The sequence below is a fragment of the Aethalodelphis obliquidens genome, unplaced genomic scaffold (genome assembly GCF_003676395.1).
Source record: "Aethalodelphis obliquidens isolate GAN/ISIS:26980383/991018 unplaced genomic scaffold, ASM367639v1 scaffold18, whole genome shotgun sequence".
Lineage (NCBI taxonomy): Eukaryota > Metazoa > Chordata > Mammalia > Artiodactyla > Delphinidae > Aethalodelphis > Aethalodelphis obliquidens.
This window is the reverse complement of record NW_020837962.1, coordinates 9,822,271-9,843,776: the sequence shown is the minus strand read 5'-3', so window position 1 is coordinate 9,843,776 and position 21,506 is coordinate 9,822,271. Positions and strand designations below refer to the sequence as shown.

Genomic DNA, 21,506 nt, shown 5'->3' with positions numbered 1-21,506 from the left:
CCAGGGGCTATCTTTGGAGTATATGTTGGAGACTGGCTACTCCAATAAGCCTACTAATGCCCATCCCCCACTCTCATTTTTCCCTCTTTTATTGTATTTTTATAGATTTAGTTATTTATTTGTTTGTTTATGGCTGCATTGGGTCTTTGTTGTTGGGTCTTCATTGCTGCAAGCAGGCTTTCTCTAGTTGCGGTGAGCGGGGGCTACTCTTCGTTGTGGTGTGTGGGTTTCTCATTGCGGTGGCTTCTCTTGTTGCAGAGCTCGGGCTCTAGGCGCGTGGGCTTCAGTAGTTGTGGCGCGTGGGCTCAGTAGTTGTGGCTCACGGGCTCTAGAGCACAGGCTCAGTAGTTGTGGCGCACAGGCTTAGGTGCTCCGTGGCATGTGGGATCTTCCCGGACCAGGGCTCGAACCCATGTCCCCTGCGTTTGCAGGCGGATTCTCAACCACTGCGCCACCAGGGAAGTCCCTTTTTTTTTTAATTAAAAAAATTTTTTTTTTGGCTGTGCTGTGCATCTTGTGGGATCTTAGTTCTCCGACCAGGGATTAAACCCAGGCCATATTAGTGAAAGTGCCAAGTCCTAACCACTGGACCACCAGGGAATTCCCTGCCCTGTTTTATTATGTTTATAACTCTTTTCACTACCTGAAGTTATTTCTTTGTTGTAAAATAAGTGTCCATCTCCCCCACTAACCTGTACGCTCTGTGAGATCAGAGACCTCCTCAGGCCTCACTGAGGTCTCCTCCATGATTAAGAGCAGCATCTGGCACACAGTAGGTGCTCAATAAATATTGGTTGAAGGAGAGAAGGAAGAATCAGTGTCAGGTCCAGTGCCGGGTTCTGGGAAGTATATCAGCATCTCTGTGGTGGGCTTGCAGCCCTTATCTTGAAGGTCTGAGACCAGATTGGGCTCTGTGAGGTGAGTTTCTTTGAGATTGCAGGAGCTGCCAGCACCGACTGTGACGTTTCCCTAAATGCTGGTGTCCTAGCCTCAGAGTAAGCTGGGGCCTAGTAACACTCCACTGCCCACCAGGACTCCTACAGTGGAGACTTCCCCAGACACAGGAATGGTTTCATATGCCAGGCATCCCCCCCAAAATGACAAAGAGCCACTTTGTCATTACACCAGCTTGCCCAGCCTGGCCCCCAGTGACTGAGAATTGCTTCAGATTCTGTCTCTCACATTTCTTTGTAAGGCCTGTGGGGCGTGTAGTCTGGCCCTATGCTCTCCCCTCCAGCCTTGCTGCTACACTAAGCAGCCCATTTCACTCACCCCCCCTTACCTTCCCTCACCCACCTGGGCAGGTCTTGCTTCTGGTTCCGTAATAATACAGCGCCACAGTCCCCAGTGTGCTGGTCGGAAGTCCAAAAAGCTCCAACCACTGAAGGTTTTCTCTAAGGTCTTGTCCTTCCAGCCGAGACCACCAGGAACCCAGCTGTAGTTGAGCAAAGTTGGCCTCATGGACTTGTTGCCATAAGGGAGAACATACAGCGTGCCTGTTCTGATCACCTCCCGCTCACCCCTTGGTAGGAAGGGACCCCACCCTCAATAGTACCACACCTGGCACTGGACAGGTGACATCCACGCATATACTCACAGCTGGGGGAAGAGGACACCGAGGGCCACCTGGTGGAAGCCTCTAGAATCAGGACAGAAGACAGAGTTCTTGGAGTTAGGAAGCAGAGGGAACCAGCAAAGGCTGTGGGTGCAGTCTTTGTAGTAGTGGGGGGTGGGGGTCTCCCCTGGTTCCCACAGGAGGATATGATGGGCTTGCTTGAATAATTTCACAGGCTGGCAGGGAACCGAAGCCCCTCAGGATGAGGACGGGGTGGAGTGCAGCTGGTCTGGCTGCTGGGGGAACTAGCAGGGTGGGGGGCCTTCCCTGCTGGGTGGGGGGCACCTCTGACAAGAGCAGGGGAAACCAAGGGGGCCTATGAGACCCAAAGATGTCAAGGCAGCAGTTGAAATTTTAGTCTATGGGGAGTTCCCTGGTGGTCTAGTGGTTAGAATTCGGTGCTTTCACTGCCAGGGCCTGGGTTTAGTCCCTGGTCAGGGAACTGAGATCCAGTAAGCCACACAGTGCACCAAAAGAAAAAGAAAAAGGAAATTTTAGTCTAACAACACAGTGGGGATCCCAGGGACATCTCACAAGAGGGTTAAGGTAGAAGGACTTGTTCTGGGATTTGGCCCTTGTCAGGCGATGCGGGGAGCATTCTGGGTTGGTGCTGTCAGGAAGCAGGGGTAGTTCTATGGTATTTTAACCAGTCTTATCTCGAAGGCCGGAGGAATGAAGCAAAGCTAACGGTCTAGCTGGTCGAGAAGCAGCAGTCACTCGGCTCAGCCAGGACAGGGGCCACATGGTCATATTTGTAGTTTGGATGACGTTCTGTTCTTGTCTGAGTTCAGACATGACTGTTACCGGCCTTGTTTGGTCTTGAGCCCATCACAGGCAGAGCCCCCTGTCGGTTGGGGCTTCTGGGAAGTCACCTTCACTGAAGTGGACCAAGGCCCCCCCAGCTGGGCCAGTTTCCCGTCCACACTGCCTCTCTCCTCCCCCGTGCCCCTTCTAGCTGAGGGCAGACGAGGTCAGCCCTCAGGCCGCTCATCTCGATACCCAGAACTCTGCCCTTGACAAAGCAAGCAGGTCAGGAGGTTTGTAGCTGGACTGTGTGTGATTAGACCTCCCACTTTTGTGCATGTGAGCTGTCCAGCCCTCTCATGGGGCAGTCGCTGCACTTAAGGCTCTGGACAGCAGACATCAGCCACCACAACACAGGCAGATGTCAGAAACAAAACTGGCTGTTGGTTGTGGTACCAGATCCTGAAGACAGAGACCTCGACTGCCAAACCCAGGCCCTGAAAACCGCCCCAGAGTCGGGCTCATCTTTCCCTAGAGACCCCATTGACTTTTTTTTGGAGGCCGGTCATGAGCTGTGTACTTGACCCCATTGACTTTTTTTTGGAGGTCAGTTATGAGCTGTGTACTTGACCCGTGGTATTTATGTGGTATTTACACTGATGCTGCAAGAAGTGTCTGTTCCAATACAAATTTCTGTTGGTTAGACAAGGAGAAATTCAGGGCTTTGGGATCCGCTGGCAAATTTACATCCGCCCGGTTCATTGGGCTTCCATTATGGGAAGCTGGGGTTTCCTAACTCCGAGAACTCTGTCTTCTGTCCCGATTCTGGAGGCTTCCAAGGAGCGAGCTGCCTCTCCATCACGCCCCCTGCACGCTTCTTGGAAGGGGTCATTGGTCTTACAAAACTGAAGGGCTTGAATTAAAAGGCAGCCTGTTGGTCTGTTGGAACATTCCTCAACAATTAACTGGGCCGCTGCTCTGCCCACCCCAGGCTCTCAGAAGCTTGCCCGCTCGCCCACGTTCTCTGGTGTCCTAGCAACCGGAAACTCATCTGAGCTCCAGCCGGGACAGAGGCCATTTTCTCCCTGACCACTGTGACTTGCAGGCTCCCCGGGCCCCTGAGAACCTGTCTGTACAGCTTGCGGGTCCACTGAAAGCCACCGTTTGTCCCCATGGACTCCCAGAAGGCCAGCCCAGCCTGCCCCTAACCCCGGCAGAATGAGCTTCTCGCTCACGTTCTCAGAGCTGGTCAACATCGCCATCCCACAGTGCAGGGTGGTGAACTTCAAGGCCCTGCACCTCCTACTCCAGGGTATCCTGGAGCACATCCACATGGCTGACCTTGAGAAGGTCCTCTCGGCGGATGAGGACTTCCTCCACACCTCGCCAGCCATGTTCATGCCCCGGGAAGGAGACTTCCAGCCCATCCTTAACCCCATGAAGAGGCTCGGCAACGTCTTTGACCACCTGGTGAGCCATGTGGACAAGATGGAGAGCCAGCTGGCCGTGCTGCAGGAACTGCCCTCCACCTCCCAGCTGCTGGAGGGCAGCCAGGGCACTGGCCAGCCCGCCCAGGACTTATGGAACCTGATAAAGCTCCAGATAGTGAAGGGCAACGAGGAAGCCATGGCCAAGGTAAGCCGCCTGGACTCCAGAAGCTGCCGTCCCCCTTGGCTCTCCTGCCAGGCTGTTCACCCCTACCTGGTGCCCCTGATGAAGGGCCCTGCCCTTAACCAGGAGAGGAATTCGGCTTTGGACTCAGGCAGAACCGAAGCTCCAAGTTTCCATCCTTCATCAGTGTAGAGGAAAGAAGGCCATACACTGTGTGAAATGTCCAGAGTGGGCACATTCGTAGAGACAGAAAGCAGATGGGTGGTTGCCAGGGGCTGGAGGGAGAGGAAATGGGGAAGGACTGCTTAGTGGTTACAGGGTTTCCTTTTGGGGTGGTGATGAGGTTTTAGAACTAAATAGAGCACAACACTATGAAAGCAGTAAATGCTACTGAACTATACACTTTCAAATGGTATTTTTTTTTTTTTTTGCTGTACGTGGGCCTCTCACTGTTGTGGCCTCTCCCGTTGCGGAGCACAGGCTCCGGATGCGCAGGCTCAGCGGCCATGGCTCACGGGCCTAGCCGCTCCACGGCATGTGGGATCTTCCCAGACCGGGGCATGAACCCGTGTCCCCTGCATCAGCAGGCGGACTCTCAACCACTGCACCACCAGGGAAGCCCTCAAATGGTATGTTATGTGAATCTCACCTCAATGAAAAAAATTCAAAAAGGCACATGCATACCAATGTTCACTGCAGCACTATTTACAGTAGCCAGGATGTGGTAGCAACCTAAATGTCCATCGACAGGTGAATGGATAAAGAAGATGTTGTACATATATACAAAGGAATATTACTCATCCATAAAAAGGAACGAAATTGGGTCATTTGTAGAGATGTGGATGGACCTAGACTCTGTCATACAGAGTGAAGTAAGAAAGAGAAAAAAAAAAATAAAAAAATAAAAAAAAAAAGAGAAAAATATCACATCTTAACACATATATGTGGAATCTAGAAAAATGGTACAGACAAACTTATTTGCAGGGCAGGAATAGAGACGCAGATGTAGAGAACGGACATGTGGACATGGGGGGAAGGGGAGGGTGGGACGAAGTGGGAGATTAGGATTGACATAAGTACACTACCATGTGTAAAATAGCTAGCTAGTGGGAACCTGCTGTATAGCACAGGGAGCTCAGCTCAGTGCTCTGTGATGACCTAGATGGGTGGGATGGGGGGGGTCCAAGAGGGAGGGGATATATGTATACATATAGCTGATTTACTTTATTGTACAGCAGAAACTAACACAACATTGTAAAGCAACTATACTCCAATTTTAAAAAAATAAAAGAAAAGAAATATCATTGATTTGCTGCGGGTGCAGCAGCCAGTGACCGGGGAACAGGGATGAGCTGAGGCCTTCTGATTCAGGACCCACCTTGGAACTCTTGCTCCCCTGCCTCCCCACCCAACACACAGTTATCCATCAGGAGCTGTAGCCTTGGGGAAGAGTTGGATTTTGAAGAATAAATACCCCAGCCTCTCTCTCCTCCCTTCCTCCCATTGGCCAAATAAGAGGGCCAGAAGTCAGAGCGCCAGGGGTGTGGAGAGCGCAGTGCCTGTGGGTCAGCCTCTGAGAGCACTTGAGTAGGGGCAGAGGATGGATGTGCGGGGGCAACAGAGAACATCCATCACATGGAGGAGTCATTCCAGGATGTCTTAGGTTAACACTCCTCTTATTTAAATTGAGGTGCGAGTCACATAACATAAAGTGAACAGCTGGGTGGCATTTGGTACATTGATAGTTAGTGCAAGCACCACCTCTATCCCCTTCTAAACCATTTCCATGGCTCGAAAAGGAAACCCTGTGTCCTCGTCACTCCCCACTCCTCCTCCCTCCACCCCAACAATGCTAATCTGCTTTCTGGCTCTAAAGATTTACCAATTCTGGGCATTTCATATAAATAGAATCATACAATATATGGCTTTTTGTGTCTGGCTTCTCACTGAGCGTCATGTTTCCCAGGTTCATCCACATTGTAGCCTGTGTCTGTGCTTCACTCCCTTTTATGGCTGAATAGTATTCTGTTGTAGGGACAGACCACATTGGGTTTAACCATTCACCTGTTGCTGGGCATTTGGCTTGAGACTCTTTTTTTTGGCCTCATCGTGCAGCTTGCAGGATTGTAGTTCCCAAACTAGGGATTGAACCCGGGCTCCCTGCAGTGAAAGCACCCAGTCTTAACCACTGGACCACTAGGGAATTCCTGGGTTGAGACTCTTTTTAAACAAAAGCAGTGTATTATTTGAAGGACGCTGGGGTTTCTCATTGGCACCAAGGAAGAAGTGGGTGGACAGGCCTCAAAGGGAGGAAGTGTTCGTAGATCTCCTGCATCTTAAAAACAGCCCTTAACTTGTCTCAGCTTCCAGCTGCCAGTCTCCGGGTCTTCTGGTTATAATTTTTGGGTAAGAGAATGAGATGGCACACCTGGGGTCAGGTGTCCACTCCTGGCCAGGCAGGCAGGGTCGTGCCTAAGAATTAGAGCTCCTGGGGGCCCATTCCCACTGCCTGGACTGGCAGGCACCCCAAAGCTATCAGTACACAGGGACCACCAGGCTTTACGTCCAACCTGGGGGCTGAAAAAGGTGGGAGCCCTGGTGCAGGTGTTTGTAGAGGTGACAAACAGACAATGCAAGATCCCTTCCTAGAACTCAGAGACTCTATAGGCCATGAGAAGCACACAGCAGAGTCCACCAGCCTGACTTTCCTGGGCCTTGTGTCTCTTCTCCTCACTGTCCCCTTCACCCTCACTCCTCCACTTGCTCCCTCCCCAGGGGAATGATCTTGAGAACAAGCGCTCACTGCATGCCAGGTGAGCTGGATGCTCCATCTGTTCACTCCTTTAATCTTCTTAACGACTCTAAGAGGAAAGTGCTGTCATTATCCCGTGCTTACAGATGAGGAAATGGAGGCACAGAGAGGTTAAGTAACCCACTCGAGGTCACAGAGTTAGAAAATGGGGAGCCAGTGCCAACTTGAGCCGAGTGGGTAGTTGGAAGGCATAGGATTGTGGGTGCTGAGATGCCACTTACCCCCTGGAAGGGGTGAGGGATGGCCACGGCCGCCTCCTCTCAGGATTGCTACAACAATTAAAACCAAACAAGATAAAGCATGGGAACTGCTTAGCACAGAGCTGGACGTCCGTTCTGGCCGAGATGGGCTGATGCAGGCGAGAGGCAAAGCGACATGGTGTGAGCCATAAATCTTCGTGCTCAGTGGAAGCAGCCGGGCACAGAGAAGCACACTGCATGATTCTGTTCATAGACAACGCCCAGAATAGGAAAGTCCGTAGCAACAGAAAATGTCAGTTGCCGGGGGCTGGGAGTTGAGTGCTGGTGGGTATGGGTTTTTTTCTGGGGCGATGAAAATGTTCTGGAACTAGATAGTGGTGACGGCTGCACAAACCTGTGAATGTACCAACTGCCACCGAATTGTTCACTTTAGTATTGTTATGTGTGTTTTACCACACGCACAAAAAGCAGAGATCATCTAACTATATGCTGTCTCCAAGAGACACACTGATTCAAAGACAAATAGGTTGGAAGTTAAAGGATAGAAAAAGATATTCCACACAAGCAGTAGCCAGAAGAGAGCTGGAGTTACTGTACTAACATCAGAACAGGATAGACTTTAAGACAAGAAGTGTTACTAGAGACACAGAAGGCTGCAGGGGTGGCTGAGGGCAGGTTACAGGGACCTCAAAGCTGGAGAGGTGGACACGATGTCCGAGGTGCCAGCCCCTCCGGAGCAGCCTGCCCCCGGCCTGCCTTGATGGATGAAGTCTCCTAGAATGCACGAGTACCCAGAGTGGCCCAGCCAGCTCACACAGGGGGCTGGTGGACAGGTTCGGAACTGGTCATGCCGCCCTCAGAGGACTGTTTGTGCACCTAGGAATGTCCCCACCACCGTTAGAGAATGTCGCCAAGTCCCAGTCTGGCTGAGGTTGCCAGGGTTACCACGCTGACCCATTGTCGGGGTTGCCATGGTAGCTGGTTCTAGGGCGGTGCAAGCTGCTTAGCTAAGAATCTACAACCCACTCCCACCGTCCCCCCAACTCTGGCCCACGTCAGCCAGGCTGGCAGACCAAATGCCACCCTTCATGGGGAAAGACAAGCCTCCCAGCCCCAGCACCTACCCCAGATGGGGTGAATGGTGCCCTGGAAACTAGGACAGGCACCAAGGGGGCTTCTGGAGAGGTTTGGGAGGACCCACAGGTGCAGCACACCGCTGGATTTGGGGGCTCGGGTAGGGCAGCAGGTCCTCACTAAGCAAGCTTAGATTGCAGTTTCTAACCCTCAGCATGACTGACATTTGGGGCCGGATAATTCTTTGTGGTGGAGACTGTCCTGTGCACTGAGGGATGCTGAGCAGCATCCTTGGCCTCTACCCACTAGATGCCAGGAACACCCCATAGTTATGACAACCAGAAATGTCTCCAGACTTGCCAAAAGCCCACTGGGGGCCAAATCGCCCCATTGAGAACTGCTTAGAAAACCTGGGCTCCCTGCTTGCTGTGCAACCTCCAGGGGGGCACCCACCCAGGCTCCCGGCGCCAGGGAGCATTTCCAGAATTGCAGGTTCCCAGGCCCTGCCTGCATCTCCCAGGCAGCCCTGAACAGGAGTTTTAGAAAGCTGCTCAGAAGCCCCTGGCTGTCTCTTCGAGGCCTCGGTTATCTCAGGTTATCTCATCTGTTATGATAACCCCTGCTGGCGTCACAGGGGAAAATCAGGGGCCATGTCCACTGTCTGTTATTAAGATTGTTCTGGCTAACCCCGTTTCCATAAGTAAACTTGTGTGTCCCACTAGGGGATTGTAACAACCTGTTGCTGCATTTTTTTTTGAAATTTCAAAACTCCCTCCCCATTTTACTCCCCCAACCAAAATCTCCTGCTGTGTATCCCACAATTAAAATGATTTTAAATTTAAATTGGTTTTTGAGAATTCCAAAGCAAAGCTGAAGGGCACGGAAGACCCTTTGGGGTTTTAGAGAATCAAGGTGAAAGTCATTGCAGTAATAGTAATGAACTTCCTGCGTTGGCAGTGTTCTTCCCAGGGTGCCGGGAAGAGCTATTGCATTCCTCCTTCCCTGGGAAGGAAGTGATGTTAGCATTCCCATTTCCCAAGTTCTGGCTCTGAGGCCTTGTAGACCAGTCTAGCTGATTGTTCAAGGGGATGTTTGTCTTGGACCCCCTTATCAGCCCTTGAAAGCTTCTGGAAGCACTTGGACCCCAGGTCGAACCTACATTCTTGAAGCCATCTTCAGACAGAGAGAAAGAGACAGAAAGACAGAGGGAGAATGAATGTCTGGACATTCTGCTTCCAAGAAGGGCAGCTTTCTAGAATTCGCTTCCCTGAACTTGGCTCCATCCCAGCCCTGATTGTGGCCTGAGGGGCCAAGTGGGATCTTCCTGGCTGTTCTCCCACCAACACAGTCCAGAGTTCGGGGCGTGACCCCCCTGGTGAGAAGCAGGCTAGATCTGCTGTGGGAAACCTTTAACTGCATGTCCTAGGAGACCCACAAGAAAAGCGTCTTCCTCCTCTCCTGTGCAGCCCCTACCCATGGAGCAGCCCACCAGGCCATCGTTTCTGGGTTTGCCCTGTAGTTACCCATGGGAGAGGGGTATGATTCCTGCTCAGGTGATTTGGTCCCCTGGTTACACCCAGAGATATAAGGGGAGGGGGAAGCATCCCTGCATACGTGGGGGATCTGGACCTTGTAGATTTCTCTGAAAAGCATTTTTCTATCTACAGCAGATAAGGCCTTGGAAAACTGGTCTCTTAATACTATTATCACTCCCAGAAAACTTAACAGTAACTTGTGAATACCATCCAATAGACAGTGTTGCAGTTTCCCCCAGTTAAAACAAAAATGCTATTGTTTAAAGCTTTATTGAGATATATTCCACATACCAGGAAGTTCATCCATTTAAAGTGTACTGGGGGCTTCCCTGGTGGCACAGTGGTTAAGAATCCACCTCCCAATGTAGGGGACACAGGTTCGATCCCTGATCGGGGAACTAAGATCCCACATGCCACAGGGCAACTAAGCTTGCATGCCGCAACTACTGAGCTTGTGCATCTCAACGAGAGAGCCCACATGCCGCAAACTACAGAGCCCATGCGCCCTGGAGCCTGCAGGCCACAACTACAGAGCCCATGCACCCTGGAGCCTGGGCTCCACAACTAGAAAGAGAAAATCCATATGCCACAACTAGGGAGAAGCCCGCGCACCACAGTGAAGAGCCCACGCTGCAATGAAAGATCCCGTGTGCCTCAACGGGATCCCTGGACCACCAGGGAAGTCCCTTACCATAATGTCTTCAGGCTTATCTGTAGCATGTATCAGTACTTTATTTTTTGGCCATATAATATTCCATTGTATGGGTAGACCAGATTTTGTTTATCAGTTGATGGGTATTTGGGTTGTTTCCACCTTTTGGCTATTAGGAATAATGCCACTATGAACATTGCTGTACAAGATTTTCTGTGAACATAGGCTTTCATTTCTATATACCTAAAGGTGGAATTGCTGGACCACATGGTAACTCTGTGTTTCAATCTTGGGGAACTGTCAGCCTGTTTTCCAAAGAGGTGCACCATTTTATATTCCTGCCAGCAGTGTATAAGGATTCCAATTTCTCCACATCCTCACCAACACTTCTTATTTTGTCTTTTTGATGATAGCCATCCTAGCATATCTCACTGTGGTTTTGATTTTTATTTTCCTGGTGACTAATGATGTTGAGCATCTTTTCTTGTGCTTATTGCCCATTTGTATATCATCTTTGGAGAAATGTCTGTTCAGATCTTTGCCCATTTTTAAAACTATTTATTTATTTTGGCCACTCTGGGTCTTAGTTGTGGCATGCAGGATCTTCCTTGAGGCACACAGGATCTTTTAGTTGTGACATGTGGACTCTTTAGTTGCGGCATGCGAACTCTTAGTTGTGGCATGCATGCAGGATCTAGTTCCCTGGCCAGGGATCGAACCCAGGCCCCCTGCATTGGGAGTGCGGAGTCTTATCCACTGGACCCCCAGGGAAGTCCTTGCTCATTTTTAATTGGATTATTTTTCTTATATGTAGCTGGATTCAGTTTGGTAGTATTTTGTTGAGGATTTTTGCATCCATATTCTAGTTTTCCTGTGATATCTTTGATTTTTATCAGGGCAATATTGGTCTCATAGAATGAGTTAGGAATTCTTCTGGTTTTTGGAAAAGTTTGTTAAGAATTGGTATTAATTGTCCTTTAAATTTTTGATAAAAGTCATTGGTGAAGCCATCTGGGCTTGGGCCTTTTTTCACGTGTTGTTTTTGTTTTTGTTTTGCTAATTCAGTCATTTTACTTGTTTTAGGTCTATTCAGATTATTTTGTCTTGAGTCAGTCTTGGCAGTTTATGTCTTTCTAGGAATTTGTCCATTTCATCCACCTTATCTGATTTGTTGGCATACAACTGTTCATAGTATTCCTTTATAATTCTTTTTATTTCTGTAGGGTCAATAGCAATGTTCCCTCTTTGATTTCTCATTCTAGTAATTTGAGTCTTCTCTTTTTTTCTTGGTCAATCCAGCTAAAGGTTTGCTAATTTTGTTGATCTTTTCAAAGAACCAGCTTTTAGTTTCATTGATTTCCTCTATTATTTTTCTGTTCTTTATTTCAGTGGTCCCTAACCTTTTTGGCACCAGGGACTGGTTTCGTGGAAGACAATTTTTCCACGAACCAGGGGGTGGGGTGGTTTCAGGATGATTCAAGAGCATTATATTTATCGTGCACTTTATTTCTATTATTATTACATTGTAGTATATAATTAAATAACTGTACAACTCACCATAATGATGACAGGAGGTGGAGCTCAGGTGGTAATGTGAGCAATGGGGAGCGGCTATAAATACATATGAAGCTTGCTTGCTTGCCCGCTGCTCATCTCCTGCTGTCCGTGGACCAGGAGTTGGGGACCCCTGCTCTATTTCATTAGTTTCCACTCTAATCTTTATTGTTTCAGTTTTTCTACCTTCTTTAGTTTTATTTTGATCTGTCTTTTCCAGTGTCTTCAGGTAGAAGATTAGGCTATTGATTTGAGATCTTTCTTCTTTATTAATATTGTCACTTCCAGCTAAAATTTCTCTCTAAGCACTGCTTTAGCTGCATCCTGTAAGTTTTGGTGTGTTTGTGTTTTCATTTTAATTCATCTCAAAGTGTTTCTAATTTCCTTTGCAATTTCTTCTTTGACCCATTGGTTATTTAGGAGAATGTTGTTTAATTTCCATATATTTGTGAACTTCCAAAAGTTTCTTCTGTTATTGATTTTTTTTAAATAAATTTTATTTATTTATTTTTGGCTGCATTGGGTCTTCATTGCTGCGTGTGGGCTTTCTCTAGTTGCGGTGAGCAGGGGCTACTCTTCGTTGCCGTGCGTGGGCTTCTCATTGCGGTGGCTTCTCTTGTTGCAGAGCACGGGCTCTAGGAGCCCAGGCTTCAGTAGTTGTGGCTCGCAGGCTCTAGAGCACAGGCTCAGTAGTTGTGGCACACGGGCTTAGTTGCTCAGCGGCATGTGGGATCTTCCTGGACCAGGGCTTGAACCCTTGTCCCCTGCGTTGGCAAGCAGATTCTTAACCACTGTGCCACCAGGGAAGCCCCTGTTATTGATTTCTAATTTAACTCCATTGTGGTTGAGAATACACATTTTGTATGATTTCAGTCCTTTTTAAATTTATTGAGTCTTGTCTTATGGCCTAACATATGGTCTATCTGGTAGAATGTTCTATTGGGTTGGCCAAGAAGTTTGTTCAGTTTTTCCGTAACATCTTATGGAAAAACCCGAACGAACTTCTTGGCCAACCCAATATGTATATTCTGACATTGTTGAGTGGAGTGTTCTATAGATGTCTGTTATATCCATTTGGTTTATAGTGATCTTCATATCTTCTGTTTCCTTGATGATCTTCTATCTAGCTGTTTTATCCATTATTGAAAATCGGGTATTGAAGTCTTCAACTATTTCTCCTTTCAGTTATTTCAGTTTTTGCTTCATTTAGTTTTGGTACTTCATTGCTAGGTGCATGTTTGTTTATAATTATCATATTTTCCTGATGGATTGACCCTCTTATCATTATAAATGTACCTCTGTGTTTTAGTAATAATTTTTATCTTAAAGTCTATTTTGTCTGATATTAGTGTAGCCACTCTGCTTCTCTGTTGGTTACTGCTTGCATAGTATATCTTTTTCTACCCTTTTGTTTTCAACCTATTTGTATCTTTGAATCTAATATGTGTCTCCTATAGACAGCATGAGGTTGGATCATGTTTTCTTATCTATTCTGCCAATCTCTGCCTTTTAACTGAAATTTCAGCCATTTACATTTAATGTAATTACAGGTAAGAAGGACTTCTGCCATTTCACTATTTGTTATTTTTGTTACCTGAATGCCTAACTATGCACTAGCCCCTTTATATAAATTATCACTGTTTTTTCATACCCATTTAATTAACTGAGGAGTCTAAAATCTAGGAAGATGCAGTAACAGCCCCAGTCATTGGTGGAGCTGAGCTATGAGACCAACATTGCACCCATCAGCTCTTGCCTTGAAGTTTCCTCCCTGCTCCTCTGGCTTCCCCCTTACCCTCCAAGGGCCAATCTGCACATGCGGCCAGAAGTACCCTTTAAAAATATAAATCCAATAAATTCCTTGTTGATCTTCCAGTGGCTCCTACCAAAGGGCATGAGATGCTTCATGATGAGTGACTCCTGCTTACTGAACACATTCAAACCGAGGGTTGCCTGCTTCCCACTTAGGCCACCTGAGAGCTCAGAGCACGATTCACTTCAGTGTCATTTTCTGGCCTCTGAATATGTTCCAGCCTAGGCCTTGGAAGAGCCCAAAAGACTTCTTGAACCATGGCCATCACCAGAGAACTTCCACACTTTACTTGCCTTTTCCCCCAGCTGCACCTAACTTCACACTTTCCTTTCCTTTCTCCCTCTTCAGTCCATGAAGACCCTGCAGGATGTGCTCACCGACATTTATGCACTCAAGGTCACTGTTGAAACCCTCAGGAAGGATGTGGCCATGCTGAAGGACATGTTTGACAAGGTAGACCCTCCCCAGCATCCTTCATACTGGCCATGCTGCTTGGACATCTGGTGGTTGGGGTAACAGGGTAAATCCAAGAAGCCTGTTCTTCGTCAAAGAACACAGCTATGGGGGCAGGAGAAGGGGTCTGACATGGCTGAGCCACTTGGTCCATCCCACTGAACTCTCTGCAGCTTACACAATGATCCTCACCCTGCTGTGTTAAGACATCATTTGTAAGTGACAGAAACCTAGTTCACCCTGGCTTAGGCAAAAGAAGAGAATTTATTGTCTCATTTACTAAAAAGTCAGGAATGCTTTCAGTTACAGCCAGATCAAGATGTTCATACCACATACCAAGGTGCTCAACATCTCTCCCTCAGTGATGCTTTCCTCTGGGTTGGCTTCATTCTCACTCAGATACTCCCCAAGTCCTGGTAACTCCAGGCTTATAGTCCATCAACTTATCAGAAAGAGAATACTTATTCCTTGTCTAGAAAACGTTGTTCACACTGAAAAGTGGAGTAAACCTAGCATAGGCATACCTTCTAGCTCCCTCTGTAGCCACAAGAATATCAACCCAGACATGTTCTAACTCCTTACCGTGATGGGAAAGGATATGGAATCCCTGAAGTGTAAGGTCACAGCTGGTGAGTCAGAGCTGGGCTCCAAAGCCAGGCCTCAACACCCCAGGCTGGTGTTATGGCTGAGGTTTTACAACTTGTCCCCAAATAACATGATTTACTGTATCATCCCTAATACACAGGTCAGTGTACGTATTTGATCATGATGGCAACTGTGAGAACTTCAGTCTTGGGCTGTGTAGCTCCCATCTGAGCAGAAAGGGCACTGCCAGGAAACTGTCATGAAACACTAAAACAGACAGTTGGCCAAATCTGTTTGGGAAACAATGCCTTCTCAGCTTACCTCTTGGAGATTCTTAAGGTACTTTGGCCCATTAAAGGCTCTGAGAAGTCCTTCGGTATAGAAACCCATTGAATGTTTTTTTGGGTTTTTTTTTTACGGTACGCGGGCCTCTCACTGTTGTGGCCTCTCCCGTTGCAGAGCACAGGCTCCGGACGCGCAGGCTCAGTGGCCATGGCTCATGGGCCCAGACACTCCGTGGCATGTGGGATCTTCCTGGACCGGGGCACGAACCCGCATCCGCTGCATCAGCAGGTGGACTCTCAACCACTGCACCACCAGGGAAGCCCTGAATGTTTTTTAAGCCTAGCATTTCCCAAACTTATTTGCCCAGGGAACCCTTTCCCACTCAGTGGGAAACAGTTGTTTTGGAATCTGTTCTTCCTTCTCCATCTCTTAGTTACCTAGAGCTAAGGCTTTGCATTTGAGCTGGGGGAGAAGCAGGGCTGGGACCAGAACCTGCACCCACTGGCTCACAGGCTCGGCTCATTTGACAGATGCATCTGGAAAGAATAGATGCTTTCTCTGAAGATTTGAAAGGGTAGAACTGGAAGATGAGTGCACTGCAGTGGGAAGTGGTGAGGGTCTGGGGCCCATCCTACCACGCCAGACCCCCGCCCTCCAGGCCCAGGGGTGCTGGGGGCAAGGAGGGGTAGGAGGAGAACACAATCTGGAAAGGCCCATTTATTTGCAAGTGTGGAGGGCAGCATGGAGGAGGGAGCCACTGAGGGTACCACACCCTCTGGGTTCATGACCCTTATTCCCAATCTCCTTCCCACCCCCCCAGATTTCTCTCCAGAACAAGATAACCACCATGCCCAAAACTGAGGACATGGTGCTCTGGAGCAGCCTCCATGAGGCCATGTTCACCCTGGTAAGTGAAGGAGGAAGCGGAGAGGCAGCATCTGAGCATCGGGGAAGGCGGAGTGAGGAGTGGACAGGGTGATCGCTGAGCTGGTCTGGAGCAGCCCTGGCCAGCCCAGCCCCCTCTTCCGCAGGGAACTGCTCCACAACTGCTGGATGATTCCAAGCGGTGGCAGATTGCGAAACATGTTGCAGAGATCGACCTTCCTCAGACGGCTGAGTACCACGAAGAAGTTAGCCACGGCCAGGTCGTGGAGGCCATCCAGCGCCCCAGTTCCTGGAGACCATCTGGCATTACCAAGTCCAGGGCAGCTACAGGAGGAGGAGTCTGCCCAAGCAGCTCTGCTTCCCAGGGCCCAGGGGCCGGACCAGGCCCAAGTGCTCGAACCTGGGCCTGCACCTGGACCTGGGCCTGCGTTTGGACCTGGGCCTGCCCCTGGACTGGGGCCTGCCCCAGGTCCTCAGCCCACACAATCAGGATCCTGGCCTGTACCACCACGAGGCTGGCCTCCTCCCAGAGGCTTGCCCGGGACTAGCTTGGGCTGTTTCCAGCCTGGCCTAGGCCCGTCGGGCTCCCTGTCTGCCCAGCTCTGGGGCTCTAGGACCCTACCCCCAGCCACGGAACTAGGCTTAGCTTAGCCTCATTTACTGCAGTCATGGTCTCGCCAGGGAGACACATCCAAGCTCTCAGCTCTCTCAGAAAAGGAGGAGGAATATTCCTCCGTGGAAGTGGGAGTCCCTCAGGATGGAGCCCCAAGGGCTGAGGCCTCCACGGAAGTACTCCCTAAGGGATCCCCGTCTGCGGTTCAGCAGATAAAATCCAATGCTGCCATTGCAGCTGCTGCCGCAGCCACCTTCGCAGCTGCAGCGACATCGGCAGCCCGGGCAGCTAAAGCGGCTGCCAGGCTGGTCAAGGACACCCTGGCCACCAAATTGGCCACCATAGCAACAGCCGTGGCCGCATCCGGGCCCTTAGGGGTCCTTGCAGACATCCTGGGCACAGGGACCTCCCGTGGGGCCTTCACCGAGGACGGCGAGATGGAAGACTTGCAAGAGGTGGACTGTGAGGACGTCCTCTCTCCTTCATTCTCTTCTGCCCGTGTCCCTCCCAACGTGGCCCTGTCGCAGGCCATGCTGGCTGCCGAACAGGCCATGACCCCTGAAGACAAGAAGAAGGCCGTCAGGTGTTCCATGAGCCACATAGCCCAGATGCCCATTAGACATGACTCCCTGAAAGAAGAGTTTGCCCAGCTGTCATCCAACCTGCATCAGCGTATGACTTATCTAGGTAGGCCCGGCCTGGCTTCTGGAAGGGTAACAAGGGCTCAGGCCCTCCCTGTGGCCTTTACAAAGCACCTCCTCTCCTTCATTTAGCTGCCCCAACAAAATGTGCATTCAACCATTAGCCATTCATTCCTTTGGCTTAAGCATTAGCCTCTTACTAGTCTATTATTTTACAATGTACAGTGAGGTCTTATCTTAGGGAAGAAGGGTGGTTAGGTTCTAAAGTTGGTGCTCAAGAAGGAAAATCAAGTCAAAATTACTCTTGGAAATTCCCTTTCAATAGCCCATAAAATAGTACTGCTGTACAGTATTTTGATAAGTCCAGATCAACCAGAGTGTCTAATAGCACTGAATAGACCCCAGATGAAGTGGTCAATTTGGGATTAGGAACAACAGCTGGGCAAACATATGTTTTCTTAAAGACTACAGTCAGGCTTCCCTGGTGGCGCAGTGGTTGAGAGTCCGCCTGCCGATGCAGGGGACATGGGTTCATGCCCCGGTCCGGGAAGATCCCACATGCCGTGGAGTGGCTGGGCCTGTGAGCCATGGCTGCTGAGCCTGCGCATCCAGAGCCTGTGCTCCGCAACAGGAGAGGCCACAACAGTCAGAGGCCCACATACCGCAAAAAAAAAAAAAAAAAAAGACCACAGTCATGTTCTAGGTGGCAGTAGTACCAATAGACTTATGATCCCAGTTCATGCCCATGATGGGCATATGTTCACTGTGGGGAGTGGAGAGGAGAATGGCCTACCCTAGTGGTTCTCAACCTTAAGCTCACCTCAGCATCCCTGGGGCGCTTGGTAAGGCACAGGCTGATGGGCCCAGCCCCAGATCTGACCTGTTGGTGTGAGTGGGGCCCTAGAATTTCTCTTTCTAACCCATTCTGGGGGACGCTGCTTATGCTGCTGTTGGCTCAGGGAACCCACTTTCAGATCCACTGTCCTCCCCTCTTTGAATCATTATCTTGCTTTTTCGCTCTCTGCCAGGTGTAATAGTTGAATTAGCCTAAGTCAAATCCATTCATGGTGCCACCCCTGATGGGCAGTGCCATTCCACAGATCTTGAAAAAGAACTTTGAGCAGCTAAAAAGAACCACATCGATCTCTGTGAATTCTGGGGCACAGCTTAGGTCATGATAGTCATGAATTTAAATATAAAACATAAAGCCATAATAGCCCAAACTCTACTTCTGACTAGTTGCCATTTTTGTTAAGAAAACTAAAAATAGGTTGTGAATGTGTCTTGGCTACAGTGTTTCCTATCCTCCTAGCTGTGTCATGTACATCACTTTTTGGCCTCTCATCCAAAACTGGATATAGGGCACTTTTTTTTTCACCCCTCTCCTTTTATGTTAAATCCCCCTTTGCATCTTGTTTTGAGATAATACATTTCATAAACTCTCACAAGTAAATACTCCATAGTTTTTCTCAGGACCATTTCTGGGAGGGCAATAAATTCCAGAGAGGTTTCCCTAATAGGATAACCACGAGGCTGTCAAACATCTGAAATGGGGCAAGTTCAAGTTCTCATATGGTCCAAGCACAAAATGCACACCAGATATTGAGGGCTTAATACGAAAACAAGAATGTGAAATATCTCGTTAATCATTTTGTTGATCACATATTAAAATGATGCTTTTTTTTTTTTTTTGGCTGCGCAGCTTGTGGGATCTTAGTTCCCTGACCAGGGATTGAACCCGGGCCCTCGTCAGTGAAAACGTGGAGTCCCAACCACTGGACTGCCAGGGAATTCCCAAAATGATGCTATTTTGGATTATATTGGGTTATGGACTTCCCTGGCGGTCCAGTGGTTGACTCCAAGCTCCCGATGCAGGGGGCACGGGTTCAGTCCCTGGTTGGGGAACTAAGATACTGCATGCCCCACAGTGTGCCCCCCCCAAAACCCACATAGATTATATTGGGTTAAACAAAATATTTTCTTAAAATTAATTTCACCTGGGACTTCCCTGGTGGTCGAGTGGTTAAGACTTCACCTTCCAATGCAGGGGGTGTGGGTTTGATCCCTGATCAGGGAGCTAAGCTCCCACCTGCCTCGGGGTCAAAAAACCAAAACATAAAACAGAGGCTATATTGTAACAAATTCAATAAAGACTTTAAAAATGGTCCACATCAAAAAAAATCTTTAAAAAAATTAATTTCACCTGCTTATTTTTAGATTTTTTTTTTTTTAAATTTTCACCAGAAAATTTTAGATGGTCTCAAAGGTCCCCAAGCTCACAGCATCTCTCTGTTGAAAAGCACTGCCTTAAATATAACAGAAGCAGGTGGAACTCTAGATGAAGCATCTTCCCCCATCCCTGCCCCCAACAGCCACCCCCTCCTTTGCTTTCAGCTAATATGGGAGCCTCTTCCAAGCTTGGGACAACGGCGGACGTATTGCAAGAAAAGATTGGCAGCCTCCAGAAATCCAGGATGAGGGTCAGTGTCCCGGGCAGAAAAGGCATTTGAGAAGACGATGGCTTGAGGTGATGGCAGACTCCATGGCCACAGCCAGGTGGAGGCCCTGCCCTTCTGGATGCAGCGTTTGTCCTGGAGCTGAAAGGAGCCCTGGGGAGGGAGTGGGGCCCAGAAGGGAGGTGCAGCCCCGCGGAGGCAGGTCTGCCCTGGCTGGTGCAAGGCTCCCAGTGGTGGGCGGCCACATGGTTCCCTCTGACAAGTGTCTAAAGTGGCAGTTGGCTGGCAGGCTGGGGACGCCCTGGTCTGGTACTCTCTTGAAGTCCCTTCCCAGCTGTGGCGACCTCAGAAGCAGAGGCCTCTTGTGTCTATGTCTCCCCCTTGTAGGAGGAGGAACTTGAGAGAATTTGGGGCCACCAGATAGAGATGATAAAGGACCACCACCTCGTGCTGGACAGGGCAGTGGACAAGCTCCAGATTCGCCTGGATGAGTTTAAGGTTCGGAGGTCCGGAAGGGCCCAGAGGAGGGAGGATTCCTCATTGGGACATTCAGATTCTCCCCAAAGATTTTACAGACACCCTGAAGGCAGGGGAACCAGGGACACTTTCCTGGCATTTTACTGTGTGTAAGTTATACTTCCATGAAAAGCAAACAAATCCCGCCACCTGCACCCCCAACACATAAACAAGAGGGCCTGAACAGGATCTGTCTCGTTCACCGCTTGGGTCACCCACGCCAGAAGGGTGCCTGGCACAAAGTGAAGGTTCAGAATGTGCTGAATGAATCGGTGAGTGGATAAGAGGATTTCTTGGGCCAGCTGTTCATGTTCATAACCTTTCCCCTAAACTGGCTTGTTCCCGAGTTCTCACACCATGGGGCCTGTCCGGAACAGCAGAGTCTGACCTGAGAAATGTGAGGACGATGCAGAGCACCTCCCAGGGGTCGTTCAACCAGACACCTTCTCCCTTGGGCTCACTGAGCTGGCCTGATGACCCTGCCCTGATGACCTCGGGACCAGTCCCATCTGTGCCTTGTCCCAGAGGCATCCCAGACCCTTGGGGAAAGGATCAAAGTTATTCCCGGTGGGAGGAGATGACCCCAGGGTATAAAGAGACAAAATCCCAAACAGATCCACCTGAGGTGATTTCCATAGAGGGCTTCTGATTCCAAGTCAGGGGGCTGTTGGTGGGATGCACTAGGGTGTGGGGAGCGAAAGGCAAGGGCACAGCTCCCCCTCCCAAGGCGGTCACACAGAGTGACCAGGCTAGTGTGCACAGGGCAACTTGGACGGGAGAGGAGTTCATTGAAGGTGAGCCGATGCCCAGCCCAAGTGGGGAAAGAAGGGAGTGCCTGGGCCGTGTGTGGGCTCCCAATACACGGTTTCAGGCCCAGACTTTTGTGAGCACCAGGATCAGGAACTACATAGTCTCCTGCCAACTCTGTGCCCTCATTTAGCCACTGCTTTTCAGAGAGACTGGGATGCCATGTCCTAGGGACCTATTGGTGTCCTTCCTGGTCGGAGACTGGGGCCAGTTCTTTCAGCACTTCTGATGTGTGTCCAGCACCATGTCCTGCCCTGCTCGGGGTGGCGGGGGTGGGCGTAGGATCTGCCTCCAAGGAGCTGTCACTCGTCACTCGTTGAGAGAAAGTCAAGAGGAGTTTGGCCAAACAGACCAAATGGATCACATCAGCCTTTGTCCAGACTTCCTTCCTGCCCGTTGTGCCAGCAAGAACTAATTGCTTATAAAAGTGAACCCTGGAAAGATCAGGAGCTGGGCTTTGTACCCAGCACGCTTCATTAAATAGTTCTTAAATGAACATGGGCTGCAAGAGATCAGCAGCCTCGTGGAGCCCTTCCAGTAGAGGAAGGAGGGAGGGCAGACACCTCTGCCCTGGTTCTGTCGCAACATGGGGACTAGAGAGGAAACACCGCTGTTACTGTGTTACCTGGATGCCTGGGAGAAAATGTTCTGGATG

At 49.5% G+C, this 21,506-nt stretch overlaps 1 protein-coding gene across 1 annotated transcript in view; it reads left to right on the top strand.

Moving 5' to 3' along the window:
• Window positions 1-560: 560 nt before the first annotated feature.
• The window catches only part of CUNH16orf96 (chromosome unknown C16orf96 homolog), a 41,266-nt gene continuing 20,320 nt past the window's right edge, over window positions 561-21,506 (top strand). The window contains 9 exon segments of the mRNA XM_027118356.1: window positions 561-3,994; window positions 13,959-14,063; window positions 15,464-15,544; window positions 15,754-15,840; window positions 15,965-16,365; window positions 16,419-16,425; window positions 16,470-17,118; window positions 19,467-19,552; window positions 19,916-20,026. Of these exon segments, the coding sequence (XP_026974157.1) occupies window positions 3,578-3,994; window positions 13,959-14,063; window positions 15,464-15,544; window positions 15,754-15,840; window positions 15,965-16,365; window positions 16,419-16,425; window positions 16,470-17,118; window positions 19,467-19,552; window positions 19,916-20,026 (1,944 nt within the window). The 5' untranslated portion in view covers window positions 561-3,577.